The sequence below is a fragment of the Sinocyclocheilus anshuiensis genome, unplaced genomic scaffold (genome assembly GCF_001515605.1).
Source record: "Sinocyclocheilus anshuiensis isolate Anshui unplaced genomic scaffold, SAMN03320099.WGS_v1.1 scaffold245, whole genome shotgun sequence".
Taxonomy (NCBI): Eukaryota; Metazoa; Chordata; class Actinopteri; order Cypriniformes; family Cyprinidae; genus Sinocyclocheilus; species Sinocyclocheilus anshuiensis.
In genome coordinates, this window is record NW_015536478.1 from 259,872 (window position 1) to 286,406 (window position 26,535).

Consider the following 26,535-nt stretch of genomic DNA (forward strand, 5'->3'; position numbering starts at 1 on the left):
ATTATTCATTTATTTTGCAATAATAGCATTTGTGAAATAGTCAATTACCACTTACATTATTATTTTAATATATTATTTATTTCGATTTTGTTTACATATTATATATAATTATTTTAATATATTATTATTATTATTATTAGAGTTTGAAAAAATATAATTTGTGAAAGTCAATTACTACTTACCGCTTATGTTGTTGTTATTTATTTATTTAGTATTTTTCATCTTATTTATCTAAAAAAAAAGAATTTGTGCAATAATGTAAATTCTCACAAAAATACTTGTAATTATTTTTAATTATTAATATTATATCATCATTTAAATTTTTTTCAAAAAAGAAAAACAGCACTTGTAATGCATAATGTAAATTAATACTATATAATCTATTACTATTATCATTTGTTTTATTTTTATCAGGTTCTTTTTGTCTATAAAAAGAAAAACAGCAGTTAAGAGTTAATGCACTTACAATGTATTGCAATAAACATACATGTTCACCAGAGACTAAGTGTGACTGATTTACTTACTGACTTCAGTTGCATTTCCCAAAAGCATTGCAAGCCAATGGTTTCTACAATCTGCCTAAGCTTATGATGCTTTTGGAAAATGCAGCTGTGATCTGTAAACATGAAGCTTGATTTCACATGCCATTGCATTTAAAATTTTTCAAAAGTGTTTTGCTTTTTAGTGGCCATTCGTTTAAACAGACTTGATGATGATATTATTGATTAATACTGCTTTTCTCCATCCAAACAGCCTTTCCTAGATGAGCAGAAAATATGTTATGTTTTTATGCATCGTTTTTATTACAATAGCATGCACTGAATCATGAACAATAAGACCAGGAACATTTATTTGGTAAAAAACTTAAAATTAAAAGGTTAATTTTAATTTCATGCTGACTGCGGTTCAAAACTAAACCAATGAGACTAAGAACATCTAATGTTCGTCTCCCCCTTTGATCAGAGTTCCTGATGCAGAAGCAGAAAGCTGATGGAAGTGAATTCAGCAAACCAAACGCAGGTGAAATCTCGGAGAGCAGGAGGAGACAGCGAGCGCTGACACACACCTTTCTTGGAGCGTCTAGGTTTCGGCGGTGCAGCGGGACGGCGTGGAAGCTGTGCATGTAAGCGGGCGTCTTTATGAAATTTAAACAGGATACGAGGGGGAAAAAAAGACAAGTAGCAGACAAGAATGAATGAGAAGCCAAAAGAAAAGCAAAACCTCACAAAACAAGCACCAAGCTGAAAACAAGAATAAGAATAAGCATTAGCATCAGCAATGAGGCACCACAGTGAGAAAGAAAGAGCTGAACCACCACTGCAGCAAAGCATTCTGGGAAACAAGATCCACCGTCGCTCTTTGAACTGCTTACAGTGACCACAAAAACACACATTTCAACAACAGCACTTTGGCATTTATGTAAAACCAGCAAAGCTTTGTGATCTGAAATGAAACTGCAGACTGTGTGAAACATAAACCAATGAAAGCTTGTTTCTGCCACGGGTTAAAAAAAAAAAAAAAGTAATTGTGACTTTTTATCTCACAATTTAGAGTTTTCTCTCATAATGCTGAAAAAAAAGCATAATCATGAGATATAAACTTGCTATAGCAAGAAAAAAGTCAGAATTTTGAGAAAAAAAAAGCTAAATACAAACAGAATGGTGAGATACATTTGCAATTTGCTAGAAAATCTCAGAATTTTGAGAGAAAAATTAAATATTGCGAGACAAACTCAGAATTGTGAGATATAAATTCGTAATTTGCGAGAAAAATGTCAGAATTTTGAGATAAAAACAGAATTGTGAGATATAAACAGTTACGATAAAAATTAGCATTTTGTGAGAAAATCTCAGAATTTTGATAAACAGAATTGTGAGACAAACTCAAAACAGCAAGAAAAAAGTCAGAATTTTGAGATAGAAATGTAGAATTGTGAGATAGAAACAGAATTGCGAGATATAAATTCACAATTTGCAAAAAAACTCAGAATTTGAGAAAAATTGAGAGATATAAACAGAACTGCAAGATATAAATGAGCAATTTGCAAGAAAACATCAGATTTTTGAGATAAAAATTCAGAATTGTGAATTATAAATTTGTTTGATATAATTGTGAGATATTAATTGTGAATTGTGAGATACAGTGGGTACGGAAAGTATTCAGACCCCCTTAAATTTTTCACTCTTTGTTATATTGCAGCCATTTGCTAAAATCATTTAAGTTAATTTTTTTTCCTCATTAATGTACACACAGCACCCCATATTGACAGAAAAACAAAGGGGGTCTGAATACTTTCCGTACCCACTGTATAAACAAAATGGCGAGTTATAAACAGAGTTAAGAGAAAAGTTTACATTTTTTTAATCCTGTGGCGGAAACAGGTTTCTTTCCACATAAACCAGATTAGATCAAGGACAGAGTCACAAAATGCAGTGCGGAATTAAAGTGTACTGACTTTGCAGAAATGTGCTATTCTCACGTCACCCATGATCATTTTTAAGAGTACAAAATGTGTAATAATGAAAAGTGATTAGTATTTGGCTGGTCATTTGATATAGATTTTTCCGGTAAAATAAAACTTAAGTAGGCTTATGCTTCTTCATCTACAACACTTCAGGCAAGACACTACCGGTGAATAGGGTTAAATGTTTAACTAATAAATATCACTGAACTTCCATAGTTAATTAACCAGAGTGCATTAAGACAATAGTTTTGTGTTAAAGGTTTTTTGAAATGTTATGTTTAAATATGCAAATTGCATATCTAATTAAATATGCAGAAATGTGTATACATTTCCAGAACAGAAATCTGAATTCAAAATTCTTGCCTCATTTTGTTGATTTTTGATATCTCTTTTTATCACTCCATAAATCATAAAATACTGTCAAAAGCCAGAAAAACATACATTGTCACCATGTTTTTAGAAATAAGGTGTTATGGTATATAAATCAGGTGAATAATATATAAACAAATCCCTTTTAAATACCTTAGATAGATAAGAATAAAACTGTAAAGTTTGGTGTATGTATGTGCTGCTGAAGTGGAGGAAAAAAAAATAAAAACACTTAAATGTGTATTTTGGATTTTTTCTTTCCATACGTCTGAAATAAGTCATGTTATGGAATCAAAATCTCAAAAAGCAATGGTTTTACCTTCAGTGTCTTTCCCTAAAAAATAAGAGAGAAAGACTACTACATGTATCTTAATGGGTTACAAAAAAAGCACCACATATCACCACCACTGCCATTTCTTTAAGAACCTGAATTCAAGGGAAACCCAAGTTCCTCAAAGTTGTTAGCTTGAAGCCTATTTTAAAGCTTGTGCCTACAAGCGTGTTTCCAGCTATGCTAAAATGTCAGCTGCGGCTGGCTTTTTCTTTGAACGATTACAGGGAGTTAAGAGATTTATTTTTATTTTAGAAACATGCTCAAAATATGACTTAAATAAATGTCAGTCAGACTACATCTCTGCTCCAAAACCTAGTCAGATGTCTCTCTAGACAGCACTTTAAGATCCTGATGTGAAGCCAAGCAGTGACATTATGCTAATGATTACAGCTGATCTCAATAGAGTTTAATGCTAGCATATGCTCAGGAATCAAATAAGAACTAAAAGGACATTGCACACACAAATATTTTGTGAAACATGATATATGTTGGTGTGAAAACTGACATTGAGGTGTAGATGTGCGAGTCTGACGCATGCGCCGATAAACGCACCTATCTTATCCATTGAAGCCTCTGTGGAGAGGAAGCCCTGCATCAGGAGCTGGTCTCTGGTCTCCTCATCATCAACCTGGATCTCTGAAACCATATTACACGGCACATAGCCACGATGGCCACCCGCCTCACCCCAGTAGAAACCATCTGCATCTTTGTCCCCATAAACCTGCAGAGGAGAAACACTGCAATCAACTTTCTACAGGAACTTTATTAAGTTATGAAATCATTATGAACAGCAAAGTGATATTTTTTGGTATTATTTGCTAACTATAATGGTTTTGAGGGCCGGACTGGAGATGCACATTTTGTAGGCTAATGTGGGTGAGAATTTACAGTTTTTAAAGCATTTCTTTCTTTGTAGTTTAAACCCTATAAAACCTACTTCATCAAATTAATTTCTAAGACATTTAAATGATCAAAACTGTGTTGAAAACCCGTTGCACACAATCTACTCCATGCCTTCTGTCTTCTGATTGATAGTTTAGACTATTTTAGCAAGTAAAAGGCCTTTTAGTTAAATGGTACAACCATCCACCTTCAGCTGCTGCTTCACGTGTCTGTTTGCTGTCAAATCTTTACTTATTTTCAGAGAGTAAGCATAACTCTATACCTTTTATATTGTTAGTAATATTTCAAGATGAAGACCTACTGGACTGCTGCAACTTATTATTTTAACATTTTTCCCACGTTCAAATGTATCAAATCTGATCCTCAGGCTTTTGAAGAACGTTTATTTCTTCATCTCTCAATCATCATTGTATTGCGCTGCATTATATGTTTAGATCATTTAAATCTCATCTTACTAAAACATATTATTGGAGACACAGGGTGATGACTGATATTTATATCATTTTATGTAAGTATCTACTATACTGTTATAAAGATCTCATTGATTTACAATACATGCATCAGAATATCATATTTTTTGGCCATACTAATAAATATTAGCATCTGCACCAAATTGCATATTTCTGCTTAGTTTGGGCCTCTGAATAAAACTGCGTTGTTTTTCCTCAGACTATCAGACTATATGAGCCATAAAAGCTGAATGTATCAAACAAGACACAAAACATAAAACATACAGTATATGCAAACTTAATATAAACTGTTCCATGTCTAGTTGTTTTTCCTCAGACTATCAGACTATATGAGCCATAAAAGCTGAATGTATCAAAGACACAAAACATAAAACATACAGTATATGCAAACTTAATATAAACTGTTCCATGTCTATTATTGACTATTATTTCACATGTCGCGATTTATAGGGTTGAAAATCCCAACCTTAAATTCAGTCATACCTTGATAATCTGGCCTTCTTTAAAGGGAAGCTCTTCTTCAGCAGCATCAGGATTGGGTGACATGACTGCAGGATCATATGGGAAGAGGGCAACAAAGACTCTCACCTCATTTTCTCCAGATGCTCTGGGCTCTGCAACACCAAAGAGCAAACACAAACTTGTCAAGAAATTATTTTATAGGATATATCACGAGACTAACACATTGGTGGGTGATATGGACATTTTTGAAAAAGCTGTTGAAAAAGTTTTGTTACATTTAATGCGACTTTCCATGATGAATGTGGAATATTACAATCAGTAAACTAATGTTTGTGGTCTCCCCGGCCTGAAAACCATAATGGTGCGGCCCAGGCGTGTCCTTAAGTGAGGTAATCATACTAAAACCTCCTGATCCTAAGCCGCCATGAGCCGCTACAGAAACGTGCGCTCATGAGTCATCTGTACAGAGCGAGAATGACAGGAAGAGAGAAAGACACACAAATGTCTATTTAGATAACAAAAAAAACTTTTGTGAAATTCAATAATGTTGTCATGGAAGAGATTAAAACGAAATAATATAAACAACCCTAAACAAAGATCCATATTATAATTAATAAAACCAACCCAGTTCTGGTTCTCAATGTTGACTGGTCAAGCTAATATTTCCCATAATGTGTTAAAAATCACAATTTAGCACCATGTCTCAATTAAGAAACTGTGCTGAACAATCGATTACTATATGAACTGATATAAAAAGCATCACTGTAAGTCAGACTCAGAAATGGATAAAAGTGTCTACTAAATAAGTCAATGCAACTGCACAGATGAAGTTACATGTGTAAATAAATGGAAAGCAAACACAAATGCTCCAAAACACCACCCATAATTTTCCTGTGCTATTTATACATGCATGCAAGACAGCACTGCAGTTCTGTACATTGCAGTCTGAAAGCAACACTCAAGCATCTGTCAGGGTCATTAGGTCAAAGGTCAGCACTCTGAAGCCATCAGGATCAATTTCCTGTTTCTAGATGGGTTGGATGAGGACTATAGTGTAAAACAGAGATGTATAATCAGTGGTGCTAATAGGTGTCTGTTATGTTTGTGTTAAGCTCCAGCAGTGAGATGTGCTCATCTCATTAGTGAGGATCAAGACCATCTGTAGCAACAATCAAGGGCAGAGCAAAGAAAAGAGGACATTTCACAACCTCTGTGGGTCATATTTGAGTGCAAATATAAAGAAAAAGGGGCTACTTTTGGGAAAACCATCTTGCCCTCAAAGACAAAAACAAAAAATATACTAAATATTTTTTTAATTGTAAACGTGCTAGGCTACAAAGTGTGGGTATTCTGGGATGTGGTCAAATGTTGTCCACTTCCAAATTTCTATGGTTACTTTATAATACTTTATATTACTTGACTGTCCATAAATGCAAATCTATGGGCTTTCAGTAAAATCAATTTTATGTCTGATCACTTAAAAAAGTAACAGCACTCCTCAACAAGCCAGTTCTGAATATATTACATGCCAAACTTCAATACATTGTGTTACAGGTTTGATCGTATAACTAACTCCAAGAATAAGCAGTGTAACCCTGATTAGTTTTATTTAAGCACGACAGAAGTTTGAGTTTAGACTAGGCTAGATACACGTGTTGGTTTGGTTGAAACTAAGTTTGGAGAAGAACAGTTAAGGGCAGTTTAAAGTTGGGTGGGTGTGCAGGACTCTGAAATGGATAAATGAGAAAGAGAAAAGGATGTGATCTAAATTAGAGCTGAACACAGTTCACGTTGAGAGAGAGAGAAGGAAGTGAGACAGTCTCACCTCTATGTAGTCTAATTTCAGAGCGTGGCGATTTTGGAGTGACATCGCACCACATTGCACCTGGATCTGCCAACGATGCTTCTCTTCCACCTGCCTCCTGGTTTGAGAGAAACAAACAGTTAGATAATGTCACGTGGGATACAGCCACGAATATCACGGTAACACTTCAGATTAGTGAACACGTATTCACTATTAACTAAGAGTTTTTCCTCAATAAACTTCTAATTTGCTGCTTACTGATAGTAAGCAAGGTAGTTGTTTGTAGTAGGTATGTTTAGGATTAAGGGATCTAGAATATTGTCATGTAAAATAAGGCATTAATATGTCCTTTATAAATAGTAATAAACAGCTAATATGTGCGTAAAATGCAGGCTAATAAGCAACAAGTTAATAGTGAATAGTGTTCCCTAATCTAACATGTTAATAACATCAGAGTGGAACAACTGTAACATCACACAATATGCATGTAATTCCACTAATGGACACTAGGGTCCACAGCCACAGACTAGAACAATAGCTTAGGAGCCACTTGCTTCTAATAAAACATTTTGTAATTTTGACAAATTACAGAATCAGAACAGTGCATATTAAATGAATTGCCAAGCTAGCATTTGGAACATTTGCTGTACACAATGCTTACCAAAGCTTACTTTGCTTGGTTTGCTACCCGAGAACCAAAATGCCTGAAACACTGTCAACTATATTCAAGAGCTTCTAGCTATGCACAATGGACTGCAATTGCACTGGCTAAACATTAATATCTGTGTTTGTGCACCTTCCTAGGGTATATGAAGAAGCCACATATCAAAACGATATGAAGTTCTGGCATCTTAGGCTAATTGCAAATAGATTTGAAATCACTGTTGCAAGCTCTTTTGTACTGAATTAGTAATTAGCCTGGAGCCCTGAAATACACACACACAAGTCAAAAAAGCCATTGCTCAAGCGACATTTGATTCCAGATCAACAGAAGCAGCACTTGGGGTTGTTATTCATTGCAACAGTGCAATTATGGGAACAGAAGAGATCCCTGTGCAAGCACAACATACAGTTTCATACAGCACTTCGGTGTTGTCCAATCTCTACTTTAACTGCTCAAGCAGTCCCTGGACAACCTTGACAATATGTGGGTCAATAAGCATCCCATTTGTGTCAAGGAAAGGAGATGCACCAGAGCAAGAAAACCTATTGAGCGATAATGCACAGCCACGGTCTTAGAACAGCAATGTTCTAACTGAACACTGGGAAGAATAAGACGTAGGACAAATGCATAGAGCAGTGCTGCCAGCTACACAACTACAAATACGAAGATGCCTTGACTAGAGACTGAGAGAAAGGGTGTAGGGTACACAAGGAGTGAGATGTACAGGCTTAAACCTTTTGCATCCACAGTAAAATTAGAGTTGGAGAGTCATTGACCACTTGGTAGAATCCCATATGGCACAGTAGCCGCTGTATGTGGTAAATGAATGCATTTTAATTGTTAGCTCCATGTAGAGTTGGGAATAGAGAACCACTTCTTATTCAAAACTGATGTTTTGTTTTTGTCTTTCAGTTCCATTAACAGCTTTGGAACATTTGCATTCTTCCTGGACAACTTAACATGAAATATACATACAGGAATGCCATAATATTGTCTATTCCATAAGGATTGTAAATGAAAATGTTAAGTAGAACTGGAACCTGAATTGCTCAATTCCTTAAGATTGTCATCATTAACTCCAACAATACCCATTAAGCCAGGGGTTCTCAACTCTGGCCCTCGAGGTCCTCTTTCCTGTAGATTTTAGCTCCAACCTTAATCAAACACACTTGAACCACCTAATAAAGGTCTTCAGGATTACAGGCAAGTGAGTTTGATCAGTGTTGGAGCTACTCTGCAGGAAAGTGGATATTGAGGGCCAGAATTGAGACCCCTAGTTCTAAACCTTCCAACTATGATACAACAAGTCGGACAAATCAAGCTACAGTGAACCGTTAAGTATAGCAACTGATTTGGGTGCAAACTTGGTCATTTTTGCTTTTAGGACGCAAAAGGTTTCAGCCATCTCCTAAAGGGATGGACAGGTTCTCAAAGAGAGCTTCTCAAGAGACAGATGGCTGTGGTACAACAGGAGACAGATGGACAGATGACAACCCACCCATGAGCGGCTGCTTTGGGGCAGCTCTGGCTGGGGTCTGCATGTCAAGGGCAAGTGATGGTACTCATTGTTACCGCCTTCAACCCACCACTCCGAGCTCATTTGTTCTAACACCACTTCTCCAGGATCAAACAGCTGAGGCTCCTCGTCGTTATCGGTTCCATACTCTACGTCAATCTCTGTTGAGGGTCCAGTGGGCGACTTCACACGGTGTATGGTCTTGCTAAGTAAATACTGTCCCAGCCCTGTTCCTGAAGTCTTCTGGCTACGGAGCAAGGCCTCTCTCCTGAGTCGGTCGCCAAGGCCTTTGTACGGTGTATGACGTGCAGCCACACTTACAGAACTAGGCCCAGCGTACAGGCTACTGTCAGAGTCCAACTCCACCTCCTCCTCATCCAGATAGTTGATGGTGTCCACCGTGTCAGCGTAGTGCACTCTGGGTCTAGTCCTGACTGGCACAGTCCCTTTGTACCTCACTATGGGTGAATCAGATTCCATTTTATGTCCCTGATTGCGATGGTGGGGGGAATGTCGACGACCCTCATGTCCACTCTGGCGGCCCTTGCCAGAAGTAGTCCGGCCTGGGGAAGACCTAGTGTGGGGTTCAGATTCAGTGTTGTCTTCTTCGTCCGTGACTTCTGGGATGCTAAAGAGCTGCTTGTTGCGGTAGGCTTGAGGGGGGAGCTTTATAATCCTCTCCAAAATTTCTTCATCGCTGTCAGGTTCCCACAATGCAGACTAGGGTTGTTTTAGAGGAGCATTGGGATTTACCAGAGTAGAAAACGAGCAAGGTGAAAGATCGAGAACATACAGAGGAGGCAAAGGTTTGATTGGTGTCAAAAGTGGAAAATAGAACAAAACAAGGAAAAGAAACAAGAAAATTAAAATGCAACATAGGAAATATAAGAACAGAAGAACGTAAATGACAAGTATGGCTAAAACTGAGTCCCAACAAGTTTTCCCTTGTTAGGACAATTACAGCCAATCAGAACCAGCTAGATGTTTAATATATCATTATATTGAGCAGGATATTGAACCTGTGACATTTCACTGTGAGCATGATTACCTGGTGCAATACCAACAAAAAGTCTTGACACATTGCAATAGGACTCAACTTTTTGTCCAAAGGTTCACTGAGGAACATTACAACATTCATGTGCATGTACATACCCTGCCCGTAGGAGCTGTACTGTAACCTCTGGAGACGTCAGCGATAGGTTCAGAGTACAGATCTTCCTCCTCTTCTTCCATTATGTCAGACAGATCTGACCGACTGCTCTCCCCATGGTAGTCTGGGGGAGGGTCCATAAGACCACCAGCACAGACCTAATAATGTACCACAAAAACAACAACTTAAACACAGTTTTCTGAGACACTAGGACATGGGTGTCCAATCCTGCTCCTGAAGAATTAAGCAATTGCCCCAGTACATCTGTCTGGAAGTTTCTAGTAATTGCAAACACCTTGATTAGCTGGTTCAAGTGTATTTAACTGGGGTTGGAGCTAAACTTTGTAAAACAGTGGCCCTCCTGGAGCAGGACTGGGCACCCCTGCACTAGGACAACACAATGTTTCAAATAATTAAGGTGTTTCTCTGCTGGATTAAACTATGTTTATGAAGGAAGGAAGATTAGCTCTGAAGGCAATGGTAAGATAATAAAATGAGTGCAGTCCAAAATGATAACAACTGCACAAGGATACACATGGTCTTCAGATTTGGTTTGGAAACTGGCCTTTATTCGAGGTTGAGGTACAGGTCGCAGGAACTCCTCTATGGATATGAGCCTGGTGTTCTCCCTGTCCTCCTCGGGCTCTGACTCAAAGGGTGACGGATTGGGAGGCCTCAGTGGGTGTGTATCTGGGATATCGAGAGGGTCCTTTCCTGGGATGTTGACTTTGGGGCAGGTGGAACTGGGTGGTGGTGGTGTGTGAAGTTTGGCACGTGGGTCCTCCAAGAAGTCGGAGAGGGAGGCAACAGGACGCAGGCCTCCTGGGCTGTCTGTCTCTCTGCTTGGGTTCTGCACAGCAGGAGCCACACTAGACTGCACTGGCACTGATGCAGGTTCAACAATAGGTGCATGTGTAGGTGCAGGTATGGGCGCAGCCATGGGCACAGGCATGGTGGCAGGTGCCGGCAGAACTACAGGACCTGGCACTGTCATGGACACTGGTGTGGGCATGGGTCCTGGTGTGGTCAAGGGAGCAGGTACGGCCATGGATGTTGGAGTAGCAACAGGCACAGGCACGACCACGGGTGCAGGTGTAACCATGCGTGTAGATACACTCACCTGTTGATGGAGGTGCTTTATTAGCTTACAAAAATGACTACTCAATCAGATAAAATACTTATTCCCAACCAATTTACAATATTAAACAGAACCCATACATCCCAGGTCTCTGCACACGGACAATGTATCTCAGCCAACTCTAGAAAAAAACTATTCTATTTTAAGAATGAGGATAGGGTAAAGCAGTGAATAAAAGTTATAGCAGAAGGTTACTGGTCTTAGGCCAAAATTCAAAGATCTAAATTTTAGTGAAAAGTCCTGGGTGTTTTCTAAACAATAACCTCAAATGGGAAGTTTATATTACATGTTTTATGAACACAACAATAATTTTGTGTGAGGAACAGACCAAAATTTAACATCCACTGAAGTTATAAAATACCTTTCGCATTTGAGTATTTTTAAATATGGCACAAAGAGATGCCCCAGGGTTCCAAGCAGAGGGCCATTTTCAGTGAATAATGGTCTGGCCATTATGCAAAACTACTGTTTGCAATCTAGTCATACAGAACACTGTTATAATACTTTTATGGTGCATTCATCACTTATGGATCTTGATAGCATAAATCCCCATTAATTTTCACTATATGGAAAAGATCAGCGCAGACATTCTGCTAAACATCTCCTTTTGCATTACACAGAATAAAGAAACTGGAACAACACATGGGTAAACGATGACAACATTTTCATTTTTGCCTCTTAAAGCATATAGTTTATGCTAATTACTAATTATTTGCACATACAGTATTGACTAAAACTGTAGACAAGTAGATTTTTAGTTTAAACTCACCGTTGAGTTAGTACGTGAGGTACATAGCGACAATGCCTCCTGTGCTGGCATTGGTGCAGCTGGTGTTGGGTTTGCCCAGGCTTCTACATAGGAAGCAGGAGACGGAGACTCCTCACGTGTGGTTGCATTGGGTGTATTGACAAAGACTCCCCGAACAGGACCAGTGGTGTGTTCATCCAGTGTAGCAGCATGTGGCAGAATGGGCAATTTGGCAGGTGAGAGAGATGTGGCATAGACAGCAGGATCTGGGTTGGCACTGGCCGTGAGGACACTGGCGGTGGCTGGCACAGACTGGCATTGAGGCAATGAGGCACCGGACATGATGGCAGGCAATTTGGCGGGCACATTCACCGGCAATGAGTCCACTGACTCACCAAAAGCTGACATGGTCCGCACGGTGAGCTCACGGGCCGCCTGTAATGTTTGGATCTGAGATGGACCAATCAGAGCGCTGCCTGCTGTGGGTGACGACACCTCTAATACCTGCAGACAGAGGTGAGAGAGTTTTACATGCACACTTATTGTAGAAATTAGGGCTGCATGATTAATCAAAATCGGTTTTGAATTGCTATTAAATCATCTGGTTTAGTAGTAAATACTGCTCCATCTGAAAACACGGCAAGTTTGAGTTGCTTATAACATGCATTTAAAAAAGCAACACGCGTCAAACATCTTTCCAGACATGAGAAGCATTTATGAACCTCTTGTACAACAAAATACCACATTTAATAACGTTTTAACTCCAAACTCACTTCATAACATCAGTCGAGTGTTTGAAATAAAATCCTTCTGTGAGATGATGCGACTTCTTACACAGAATAAGGCACACAACGTATTATTTCATAGTATTCTAAGCAGTGATAAAGGCTATATCAGTTAGCACTGCATTAAAAATATACTTTATTATAATGAAAATTATAATACGAAGAACTCAGATAAACCACATATTGTCGTAGTCGTTTTTATTAGTCATGTTGAATTAATGAATGCAGTTCAATCTTCTGTTTATTCAGCTGCAGCTATAAGGATTTCCTGGAACGAGGTGTTTCACCTTTCTTCTGTGGGGCATATTTGGTGTTTCAGTGCAAGAGCGCCATCTGGCCTACGGATGGAGCAGTATTTACTACTGATCACCCTGCTCCACTGACAAGCTGCGCATAAAAAAAATCTCAGCTTTTGCCTAATCGCGATTGCAGTTTAATTTCTATTAATTGTGCAGCTCTAGTAGAAATTATAATATAAAGTGGAATTTTCAGAAGAATTCTTTGGTTCACCTTCTTCTTGTCAGCGTAGATGGTGTAGCCAGTGACTCGTACACCATTGGACGTCCCAGCAGCATCTATAGTAACGGGCAGCCAGCTGATCTGAGCTATTCCCGGAGATGGGCCCTGCTCCAACTGCACATCCAGAGGAGCATCAGGAGGACCTGGAGGACAAGGGTAAAGGTCAAATCAAAGGATGTTGAAGTTAACATTAGATCAAAAAGGACTCTTACTCAGTGTTGGGGAAAGTTACTTTTATAAGTAATGCATTACAATATTGCGTTACTCCCTAAAAAAGTAACTAATTACGTTACTAAGTTATTTTTTATGGAAATAATGTATTTCATTACTTTTGAGTTTTAATATAAAAAAGTTATTCTTTTACAAATGTAAACCCTTCTCACAATAAAAGTGAAATGAATACGCCTTAGGCTGAAGGAAATGTAAATTCAGGTCTGTACAGTAGAGGGTGCAGCTCAAACAAATTGCATGAAGAATATGACACAGGAGAAGGAAGTTCAACACTATTTAGCAATAACAAAAATGAAACACAAATGTGTCACTTTTGCTTAGTATGGTTGTATGGTAGTATTGTTTTTATTCATTTTGAGGAATACTGAATCTGGTTTTGTGCAGGTGAGATGAGTAAAGACTAGAACTACAGTAACATCATGTTCACACACAACACCTCTGCACTTACTCCCGATTTCTCTTAATATGGCAACAAGACGAGCTGTCAGTCAAGACATGGGAAACAAAGTAACTGGTGTTACTTACTTGAAAAAGTAACTCAGATATTTCCTTCTAAATTAAAAAGTAATGCGTTACTTTACTAGTTACTTACAAAAGTAATCTGATAACGTAGCTATACTTGCACAGCATTACCCCCAACACTGCTCATAATACATGTTCCTAGTCTTGTTCTGAACATCATCAGTGAATCTTTGCATCTAGGGTTGGGCCGATAGATGATATTTTATGTACTGTAATGTAACAGGCAACTGTTAGCAATCGTTATTTGTTTTCCGTGCCTTTCTGAATACAGATTCACGCTTCGGGCACACCCCCTAACTCCAATCCCCCCCTAGGCCTGGCCGATAAAACGGTATCGGTATTTATCGACGGTACACCTTCATCGATTACGATAGAATAAAATGTTCGATAAAGCGCACGATATAGGCACGTGCTATGAGTGACGCAGACAGCCCACGAACACATGCTGAAATGAGTGCTGTGCCTGCCTGTGATGAGGAGATTGTGAATAAAGGATGAATATTAGTCAAATTTAAAATAAAAATGTTTTTATTTGAATGCAAAAACGGTGCAATCGAATGTTATGTGTGCGTCCGGGAGCCTTATCAGTGGCGCAGAAGATGCGGTGATGATGTAAGTGACGTTGTTGCATTTTAATGTTTTGTTAGTCTAGCCCACGAGATGCGCCACTGCTGCGTTATGCATTCAAAACATTAGAGAAATATAGTATCAATGCGGAGAATATCTTAATTAGGTTAAAACCGAAACCAAGCCATTCACACAGAACGCATATTCAGCGCATTTTTTAGACGGACAAATATGACTGCTGCACTTGTGTCTCACACAAGAGATGTAGCCATGCAAAGTTAAAAAAGTTTCAACTTTTAGAAAACACGTTGCGAATTTGTGAAGGTTTATTCCATTTCAAGGCGTCTCTTATGTTTTTAAATGCAATCTGTGTGAATGGCGCTTCGGTTCTTTGGATTAAGCAATGCATAAATACATGATGCTGTTTTGTTCATAATTGTTTATGCAATTTACGAAATTATATTTGATTTATATATGTTAATTTAGACGTTATGCACTTTTTTTATAGACAGTTGTTATTTCATTGCATTGAATAAACAATTTAATGCGCTGCATTATTTTGCTCATTGCGCCCTCCTGTGGCCTCGGGAGACAAGACAAAAGTTTCCTTAAGACTTATTTAATCTGCATATAAAACATAAGAAAGGAGATATTTGTTTACATTTTATTTTGTGTTTGACTGTTAAAACAAACAAACAAAAAATATTTGTTGTCTTAATAAATTGCGTAAATTAAAAATACAGTGGTTAAATTAAAAATAAAATCTATTGCTCTTTGTTTTAAAAAGGGTTATAAAAAATGTTAATAATTATCGATACCGAACGATATGAAACATTATATCATTGATACATTTTTTAGCTATATCACCCAGCCCATGTTACACTGTAGACATTGTACAATGCCAATTTTGTAGACATCGCCCAACCCTATTTGCATCTCACCTGCAGTCTGGGTTGTGAAAGAGGTCACTGCGGTTTTGCGTTCTCGGCACTCCGGCGGTAGTTCCCAGGCTGTGCGGTGCGGCCTGGCCTCCACTTTAACGTTGTAATGCATGTTGGGTGTGAGGTTGCTGAGGCACAGTGAATAGCATCCCGCCTTTACCAGCTCACACTCCTCGTCGTTTAAAGACACAATGTGCACATAGTTACTGTTGCTAGGCAGCCAGGTTAGGCTGGCCGAGGTAGCCGTTATGCGTTCAACGCACAGGTGAGTCGGCGCTACGTTCACGTCCCGTCCGACTAGTATACTGCAACGCAGCTGATCCGAGTTGCCTCGCTCCGTGAGGCACTGCACCGCAATCCGATACGCCTTCTGTGCCAAATCTAGCCTCTCCAGAACAGCCTTCGTTTGGGTACCAAATGGCACGTTGTGTCGCAACTCATGGTCTATGTAGACATTATAGCTAAACACAGAACCCCAGCCGGCCGGGACCAGCGGAGACTCCCAGCCGATGATGACACTCTTGGCTAACTGCTTGATTAGCGCTAGCTTGCGAGGGTAAGGCACAGTGTCCACCCCAACCTCCTCTAGATCCAAGTCTAAGCCGTTACTGATTGGGATGGCCAGGGCAGGTTTAGCGGGGTTAGCTTTGGCATTGTCACCAGGAGCCGAGGCTGTCGTGGAGGTCTCCGTCCTCTCGGAGGCGCTGTGGGCGAAGCGTAAGTGGTGTTGGTGCAGCCGCTCGCTGCCGCTGTGGAAGCTGCTCTCCTGGATGGAATTATGGGACATATCGCCAGCCTGGTGAGGGTGTGAGCTCATGAAGTCATCATCTGACACGCGCTCCACAAAGTTGGAGGGAACGAGGCCTCTTCTGCCGTCCATCAGCTCGCCTACAGGGGGTGACAGAAAGATGGTGTAGCACAATAGTGTTAGTTATAGGGAGTATTGTTGAAGGAAATTTTAAGTAGATTTTTAGAAGTTTACAAGTGAGAACTGAATTAGATTTTTACATTTTCTGGGCAAAAGTACACACACAGACACATACATATATAATGTTTATATCTATATAAACATATATAAACATTTGGAATTTATGAAAAAAACTATTTTACTATTCATTACATAAATCAATGATTTAAAAAAATGTTACAAATATTAATAAAATAGATGTTATAAATACAAAATATTTTCAGCATTTATGAAAAACTATTTTATTATTCATTACAAAAATCAATGATTTAAAGATGTAAAAAGTAAAAACATGAATAAAAATTATATTATAAATACTTATTTTCAGCATTTATGAAAGCCAATCTTATTATTCATTAAAAATCAATTATTTAAAAAAAAATGTAAAAAAACATTATAAATATATATTTTCAGCTTTTATTAAAAAGCACTTTATGACTTGATTAAAAATCAATGACTTAAAAAAATTTAGCAAGCTAAAATGTCTGCTCCATGTTTTTAACTATGATAATTAAAAATAAATACATATTTCTGATAAACGTCTGCGGTCTGGTTTTTATTTTGTGCGTACAGCATCTTTCTGGGAATTTGAACATTTAATTTTTTCTATATACTGGTCTCATTTGAGTGCAACAATTTTCTTTTTTTTTTAATTAAAGAATAATAAAAATAATTAAAATGGCAAAAAATAATTTTAAAAATTGTAATGAACTCACCCTCATAAAAGCCATCATCATCCATGTCTCCGTAGACGTAAATGTACTCTCCTGCTGTGAGGGGCAACTCGACCTCTGGGTTATCATTAGGACCATCATAGGGATTGTAACTGCATTTAGAAAATAAAACAAGCCTCCATTTAAAGCGTGTTATTTGATCGATGTTAAGATGCTCTCCCAGTTTAATATGCAGAGACAACTGTATCATTCAAGTAAACCATTCACAGGTTGATTTTCTCCACGACACTGCTGATGACCATGGCAGTTTAGCACATGCTGTAAGCTCGTAAGCAGAAATCAATAAATGAAGTTAAATGCTGTTTACCTGTACCGTGCGATGAAGACCTGGAGTTTCGCTGCTCCTTTACTGACTGAATACAGCGCCGGAGAAACATCAATATCCAGCTCCTCAACTTCACTAGCAGTGTCCACCTGAAACACACACATCAACACACACTCAGAATATCGAACACATAGGATAGTAAAATCAATAGGCTGAAAAACTTTTAATGAAAAGGAGAAACACTTTCCAGATGTTTTGTTGTTGTATTTGTAATCAAACTATGGTATGATTCTAATTAAAAAGATGTTTGCATGGACAGATTGCACGCCCTCATCTTCAAAAACCATGAGCAAAACTCAAAATCACAAAAAAACAATAACAACTATGCATGCATTGTGCTCATTTATCTCACATTATGCAGCACATGCAGAATGTCCATTTTTCAATAATAATAATAACAGGTTTGTGGTTTAATAAATTTGCAGAGTCAGCTGCTGAAATCATCTAAATATAGTGCTGCTGTGAGTAAGAAGTAAATGGAGGCATGCAGGCAGTATTTATAGCTCAAGGGTAAAACCCTTTTATGGATAATCACTTACAACTACTACAGCCTTCATAATCCAGCAGCACTGCTCAGGATTATCTCACTGAATATCAGCTTTAGACAGCTGCACACGCACCGAGAGCGCCTGCACTCTGACCCGGGAACAGTTTTTAAACTTCTCAGCTAAAGCTCAAACAAACGCTTCAAGGTAAACTCATTCATGAAATCTAACCCAGACAGGCATTCTAGATGATTCAACATAAAAACAGTGCAGCAAAACAATCAGCTCTGCATGTGTCTACATTTGTAACTTCTTTTATTTAGTTGTTAAAGACATTTTGAAGTCCTAGTTCTTGTCAAAAAACGTTAGAGACCCCTGTACTAGACACATGTACTTATAAGCAGTTTAAAAAAAAAACATTAATATACTATTGTAGTAATTATTATATTTTTAATTACATTTCATTGTTCAGTTTTTATTTTTTTATTATGTTTTAATTTTAAAGTTTGAGTTGTCTCATTTTGACATTTTTGTTTTATGTGTATTTATTTATTTATTTATATTTTTGTCTTTTTAATTATGTCTATTTATTTATTTAATTTTATATATTGAATGATTTGAACTAGTAATAGTTTTTTATTAATGTCTATTTAGTTTTTACTCATTTTTATTTCAGTTTTTTGTTTTAGTGATTTTTTTTTTTGTAGTAAAAAAAAATTACAAATAAAAACGTTTGCAGACCCCTGCACTAGACACATGGACTTGTGAGTTTTATTGTAGTAGTATAAATATACTGTTACAGGTTTTTTTGTTATATTTTGAATTCATTTTTATCCCTTATAATTCTTATATTTTTTATTTTATTACATTTTTACTTCAGTTTTAGTCATTCTGTTGTTTGTAATTTTTAGTTAGTTTTTTTACATTAAACATTTTATTAGTTTTTTATGGCTTTTTAGTTTTTATTTCAGCTGTTTTAGTAGTTTTAGTTCTTGAGCTTAAAATAAATAGGATTTATTTTATTTGACTTAACATTTATTTCAATTACCATAATGTTTATTTTTTATATAGATTAAGGTTAATGATAACAACACTAATCCAGCTGTCTAACAAACCTGGCACTGTATATTACAAATATTGGCTCTTTTTGCGTCTGCTAAATTCATCCCTGTAAACACTGGTATCTCCTCTCACCTCGTGTGTAGGGCTGGCCTTTCGGGGGCTGGCAGATTTGGGAGAAAGGTGAGTTGTCTCAGATCTGGGTGGCGTAGGGCTGGACGTGGAGCCGGACTTCACGCTGATGGCAGGCAGCTCTCTGTGTTTGACGGTCGGTGAGCGTTCGGGACGTGACAGTTCAGCTGCTTGTGGAGTGGAGCCCGTCCGCAAAACCGCAGCCACATCTAACATGCAACGATTGCAGAGAAATACAACTTAAAATAATGCTGATCATAAATTTTAGATGATATTGAGATGTCTGGGGTGTGTCCTAAGTATGCACCGATATATCGGCCAATACTCAGTATCGGCTGATAAAAGCAATTATCAGAACTATCATCCACTGGCCGATTGTTAAAATACAGCCAATGATCAGAGCCAATTATATCATGACAAACAGTTACAGTTCAAAACTTGTAAGAAAAGAAATAAAGTCTCGGCTCTCACATAATTTCCATTTTATCACAAAATTCAACAATAAATGCTGTTTTGACGTTCTTAAATATGGCGTGACAGATATGATTATTTCAGTTCAAGAGGCAGCGCAGAGCGTGAGTCTCTTACACTTTAATACATGTTATAGCACGAAATATACATGAATGAACATCAGAAGGTGTTAAAAGTTAAAGTACAACTTACCAAAATGTTTCATGTCTCATATACATTACATTTATATTTAGTAATTTAGCAGACACTTTTATCCAAAGCGACTTACAAATGAGGACAATGGAAGCAAACAAAATCAACAAAAGAGCAATGATACGCAAGTGCTATAACAAGTCCCAGTTAGCTTAACGCCATACACATAGCAAGGTTTTTTTTGTTAATTATATAATAAATAAAAAGAAAACAGATAGATAGAATAGAATTAGAATAGAGAGTGCTAGAGTTAGAGGGTCAAATAAAGATGGAAGAGATGTGTTTTTAGCCGATTCTTGAAGATGGCTAAGGATTCTGCTGCTCGGATTGAGTTGGGCAGGTCATTTTACCAGCAAGGAACATTTAATGTAAAAGTCTGTGAAAGTGATTTTGTGCCTCTTTGGGATGAACAATAAAGCGGCGTTCACTTGCAGAACGCAAGCTTCTAGAGGCACATAAGTCTGAAGTAATGAATTTAGATAAAGGGGTGCAGAGCCAGTGGTGGTTTTGGAGGCAAACATTAGTGCCTTGAATTTTATTTCATATAATCACTCAATCAGTGTTTCAACCGAAAGAAAGACATCAAATAAAACAGCTTGTGAGTGATATGTCACTTAACATTGCATTTACTTTAGTAAAGTTATCCAGTGTTCACAGTTCATTAGTTAGCTTTAAAAACACTAGAGGGAAATCTGTCATAAAGACACGCTGCAATTGCATTGTATACAAATGTTTTTATTTGATTGTGATTACTATATATTAAAATATATAGCACTGAATATAATAGTTTTGTTGTTCATTTTAACCTATAATATTATGTACCAAATTAGAAGGATCTCTGTATATTTTACAGCATTAATTGGGAGAGATTTATATATTGGCATATATATAATTCTGAATAATCGGTTATCGGTATCTGCTGGGAAATTTCGTATCGGTGCATCCCTAGTATGTCCTCAATGAGACAAACATGCATGTGTGTGTGTGTGTGCACAGATGTGGGATAATGCTTTGAGCTGCGGTTTACATGTATGTGTTCATGTGTCTAGTCGACCCCTGTGATCTACAGGTTAGAATCAGGGCTGATTAAGTGAAAACCATCTGCTTGCATAAAGGTCACGACCCCCGTCACTGAGACTCCAGTAGAAATCATTCTTTGACCTTCATCTCCTCCCTCTGCTCACATTCATGCATTGTTTGCCTGCTATAAAATGTCATTTGCATTGAGCATTTTCATCTGCAGCTTTAACAGAATTCATTATATTGCAGAGGATTAATTAGAAAAAGCATAGCTTTTCTAAGCAATGCATAGCAGAAACTAAAAAGTGCATGTTAACATTTAAACACGCTGTTATTTGTGTGCTAAACATAATAATGCATCCAGACCTGCAGCAAAAGATCAGGACTATGTTCAGAATGGAGTACTTACAGCAAACAGCGCAGTACATACTGCATTCAGTTCTACTGTGTAAAAGTAGTACATGAAACACACAGTGGACAGATGCAGTATGTGTTTAATTTAGTAAGTAATTAGCAATTATCAATTATCATCTTAGAAATATTCACAGTTACTTTACATTCGAATCCAATTCAATGCAAAAACGTCACTTTTGGCAGTCAAAATGTCACAAATGACAGCTGATATTACTTCAGTTCATTAGTTGAGTGAATTGCATTGTGTGATGAATTGCTCTTTTGTATGCTGCTAATTTTTTAAAAAGTAGATCCTTCAGGAATTTCATGCGCATGAAAATGTTCATTGTGTATTTACACTACCAGTCATACGTTTGGAATAATTAGTTTTTTGTTTTTTTTTATAAAAAAAATACAGAAAAACAGTAATATTGTGAAAGTTATTCATGTGACAAGAAAGCTGAAATTTTAGCAACCATTAGTTACTGCTCGGTTATTATTATTAATGGTTCTTATTATTATCAATGTTAAAAACAGTTTTTGCTGCATAATATGTGGAAACAGTGAAACATTTTTTTCAGGATTGTATAATGAATATAATGTTCAAACGGACAGTAATTATTTTACATATTCAGCAAGGATGCATTAAAGTGATCTAAAGACATTTATAATGTTTATAATTCAGCTTTGACCAAAGGAATAAATTACATTTTACAATATATTCACATAGAAAATAGTTATTTTAAATTGTAATAATAAATTGTTTTTACTGTATTTTTTATCAAATAAATGCAGCCTTTGTGAGCATAAGAGACTTCTTTCAAAAACATTAAAAACATTTTTTATTATTACAAACTTTTGGCCAGTAGTGTATGTATAAATAAGCATTACTGCAAAAATAATAAGTAATGTAATAAGTAATATACTTGTAAACCACTGTGAACATAGTCAAGCAGCAGCTGTCATTAAACACAGATCACCATGGTGAATTCTGATTGGTCCATCAGAATAAAGCAGCCAATCATATCCTCACAAAGCTGAGAAACATGCAATGTGCTACCAATTGCATAAGTGATCACATGACAAAAACCAAACCAAACCTATGTTAACAAGATGAGATCTGCAAACAGTATGACCATCAACACATAGAACATCAACTAAATAAAGCGCTTTATGTTATGGTTCAGGTTAGGGGTGGGCGTTATGATCGACTGGTTTCTCACGCTATATATTGTCATATCGCCCAGCTCTAGCTCAGGACTGCACATATTAAACTCTTCATGGATGTGACCACTGCCTCCCACTGCTCACTACACGGTCACACTCCATGTGTTATTCATGCAGGCGGACACATGACGTCACAGCCTAGAACCAAACTGAATTCAATAGTACCAAGCTCAGAGGCGTCATAGAGGGCTTCATTACCCTCCAAACTCCAGAACGCGATGTCTTCCCATGAGGCATTTGTGCCTGGAAAAAGAGGGGATAATGCAGACGCAATCCACTTATGCATCTCAGACACTCATTCTTAGGCTGTGCTCCGAAACCTAGTGAGCTGCCAACCTAGACAGCATAATAAAGCATCATAGGTGTGACCCGACACAAAAGGTGGTCCAAAACATACTACTGTATGTTACCTTAAAAGACAGCTTGTTTTGGCCTAATTCTATTGCAACATACTATAGTGTGTACAGAAACCCAGAATGCATTATGACAGAAAAAATCAAGAGAAATCTATAATTATTAAGGGTGCACAACCATTCAAAAGTTTGGGGTCGGTAAGATTTTTAAATGTTTTTAAAAAGGAGTCTTTTCTGCTCACCAAGGCTGCATTTATTTGATAAAAAACACAGCAAAAGCTATAATATCGTGAAATATTACAGTTTAAAATAACTGTTTTCTATTGTATGCTGTGATTTTCAGCATCATTACTCCAGTCTTCAGTGTCACATGATCTTCAGAAATCATTCTAATATGCTGATTTGCTGCTCGAGAAACATTTCTGATTATTATCAGTGTTGAAAACAGTTGTGCTGCTGAATATTTTTTTGTGGAAACACTGATATATTTATTTTTTCAGTATTCTCTGATGAATAGAAAATATAAAAGAACAGCATACATTTAAAACAGAAATCTTTTGTAACAAAAGTTTTTACTGTCCCTTTTGATCAATTTAATGCATCCTTGCTGAATAAAAGTATTTCTTTAAAAAAAATCATACTGGCCCCAAACTTATACCCTATATTGAGTATTGAATATAATATAAATAAAAAAAATAATAATTTAATTTTAATTTTAAAAAGTAATGTTTTGCTGTATATTTCTATTAGTGTAATGAGCATGAGCATTATTAGCTTAGAAACTAATGATAATGTCAAGCTCCACTGGAATCAACTGTTGAGTCTCTGTGCACTTCACATATAAAAGTGTTGCTGAGTGTTTCAAATCATTCACATAACTAGCTGTATTTCATTTAGGATGCTGAGACTGATGCCTGTGTAGACAGCGAGCTCATTAGGCTTTAGGCTACTGTTTTATCTTCTATCAGTGGACCAATGCACATAACCAAACTCTGTAAACAATCACAACAAACACCAACACAACTGTGGATTGAGTATGTAAAACAGCAGCTGGTTTTGCAGCATTTCATCTCGAGGTACGGAGCTTAAAGAAAACCGCTGCTTTTGTTTTGGTACACATTTACAACAGGAATCAACAAGACAAGAACTCAGTTATTCAAGAATGAATATGGTTGAATATGGATATGGTTTTTTTGACAGCCGATGCCGATATCTTGGAAAGCAGGGTGGCCGATATAAAGCCGATATAACGCATTTCCAGTCAAGCAGAACTCTCCTCCTGTCCGCGTTCAATTCACACGGACGACCATCACCCAGAGAACACGTGATCATGCAGGATACAAATGCACACTTCAACTAGATTCGACTAAGTCTACAAGGATTGTGAAATTAAATGTTCATTAGTCATTCAAAGATTTGTTTAAATGATATAAATGCGTATTTGCTGAATGCTGATGGCAAATGAGAAAGTATTATAATGTTTGCCTTTCTATTACTAATAATATTAAAGCAATCGTTATAATACTTTTTGCATACATTTTAATTCCTTTGTTTAACAGTTAAAGTTAACAAACTTTGTTTATCTGATTATTAGATAGACTTCTATCCATATTAGACAGAACTGAACGACGACACTGCTCACATTCTCCCTCTTGTTCGCTACAAGAGGGAGAATGTGAGCACTGTGTTCAGGCACTGGCGTTCACTCAGCGCCGTCAAAATAAAAGTCCCGCCTCGAACACATCGGCTAACCAGAAAAACGTATCGGCCGATGCCGATATTTGAAAAATGCCAAATATCGGCCGATATATCGGCCTTGGCGAAATATCGGTCGACCACTAGCCTCGACCCAAACAAATCAGCAGCAAAATAAATCAACAACACTGCAAACTTTGATTTGATGCAAAATCCTTCATTTAAATCTGAAAGAACACATCTGTTATGTGTCGTGTAATGATCGGTATTTTAGTCTCACCGGACAGGCCGACCCCATTGGTCAGCTGGGTCGGGCTGGGGTCCGACAGGTCGATCTTTGAGGCCTGAACCCTGAATTTGTCCAGTTCCTGTGACAGCATCCCGAACTGCTCGCTCTGACTGCGGCATTTCTCCTCCAGCTCACGAACTTTTGCCTACACACAGGGACGACATTAATATGAAGATATTGCTTAATATTCATGAGGTGCATTAATACGTTAAACGTATCAGCTTGTCTGATGAAGAAATGCAGATGCTATTAGTCAGCCAAGGCAATGAATGATGCACATGTGGGATTATTAATCTCAGTGGAAAGTGCTCTTAACAATCGTTAAATTTGAACAAATCGTTAAAGAAAACATCTTACGGAGGTGCAAATTAGGGGGAAAAATCTATAACTACATACCCACTTATACGTTTACTGATAAATATTACTTATCATCCAACAGATGAAAATCACAAGTCTAAAGTTTATGGCGAAGTTTTGTTGTCTGTTCAAATCATTAACCATAAGCACTAATTATTTTGGAACATTTTAATATGTTATTGTTTGTGTTATTGAAAGATAAAACCTATTAAATCATAAAAACCTGGTGTGTAGGTTTTCTTGATAATAATAATACTATATATAATATTAATGATATATATATATATATATATATATATATATACAATATGCACAGTTTTGCGAGTTGCTTTTTTTATGAAAGCATCATTGCAAGACGGTAAAGGTTCATAAACAAAGAAACATTTTATTTAAATGTATAATTAAAATCTTAAGTCTGATCAGTAACAGCACATCCCTCCTCAAAATATATGGCTATTTGGAATAATTTTCATTAATTTTAATAGTTCTTACATATGTTAATATTTGTGTTAATGAAACTTAAAACCTAGAAAATCATAAAAACCTAGTGTGTAGATAATATTAATACATTATGTCAGCTGTAATCATATGAAACATGCAAAGTCTTTGTAAAAAAGCATTTTGCAAGACATATACATATATACATATACATACATGTATATATATGTATTTATGTATGTGTGTGCATATAATTTATCATCCAACAAGTGAAAATTGTAAGTTTGAGGGATAATATCAATTAAAGAAAATGACTCATTGAAGTTTATTCCTTATTGTTTGGAGTTTGTTCAAATCACAAACAACAAGTGCTAATTATATATACAGGCTATTTTAATAGTTCTTATATATGTTAAGATACTCAAAAAAATCATAAAAACCTGGTGTGTAGCTTTTCTAGATAACTACATCAACACACTGAGTCTGCTATAATCACCACATGATATATGCACAGTCTTTATAAAAAAGCATCTTGCAACACAATAAAGCTTCATAAATAAACCAGTGAGTAAAATGGAGGTAAACAGGACAAAGGAAAGGGGTTAATGCCATTTTGCTGAGTGTAAAACACAAATATGTAGTAAAAGTATTCAAAACTCCAGTGTTTGTGAGAGTACGGTGAGCTAGTTTCACTTCCGGCTCTGTGGTTCAGTTTCCTGACACACTGAGAGCACAAGGCTCTCTCACACACACACACACACACACACACACACACACACACACACACACACACACACACACAACCCCCTAC

General features: G+C 37.0%; 1 protein-coding gene across 1 annotated transcript in view; it reads right to left on the reverse strand.

Moving 5' to 3' along the window:
• The window catches only part of LOC107663881 (peripheral-type benzodiazepine receptor-associated protein 1-like), a 118,309-nt gene that overhangs the window by 7,138 nt on the left and 84,636 nt on the right, over positions 1 to 26,535 (reverse strand). The window contains exons 15-29 of the mRNA XM_016454306.1: positions 24,921 to 25,074; positions 22,758 to 22,835; positions 19,293 to 19,498; positions 17,596 to 17,702; positions 17,271 to 17,380; positions 15,588 to 16,475; positions 13,318 to 13,469; positions 12,044 to 12,526; positions 10,702 to 11,256; positions 10,139 to 10,294; positions 8,969 to 9,706; positions 6,828 to 6,924; positions 5,024 to 5,154; positions 3,720 to 3,888; positions 1,067 to 1,135 (exon numbers count right to left, since the gene is read on the reverse strand). Coding sequence (XP_016309792.1) covers positions 1,067 to 1,135; positions 3,720 to 3,888; positions 5,024 to 5,154; positions 6,828 to 6,924; positions 8,969 to 9,706; positions 10,139 to 10,294; positions 10,702 to 11,256; positions 12,044 to 12,526; positions 13,318 to 13,469; positions 15,588 to 16,475; positions 17,271 to 17,380; positions 17,596 to 17,702; positions 19,293 to 19,498; positions 22,758 to 22,835; positions 24,921 to 25,074 — 4,093 coding nt within the window. The remainder of the gene's footprint in view (positions 1 to 1,066; positions 1,136 to 3,719; positions 3,889 to 5,023; positions 5,155 to 6,827; positions 6,925 to 8,968; positions 9,707 to 10,138; positions 10,295 to 10,701; positions 11,257 to 12,043; positions 12,527 to 13,317; positions 13,470 to 15,587; positions 16,476 to 17,270; positions 17,381 to 17,595; positions 17,703 to 19,292; positions 19,499 to 22,757; positions 22,836 to 24,920; positions 25,075 to 26,535) is intronic.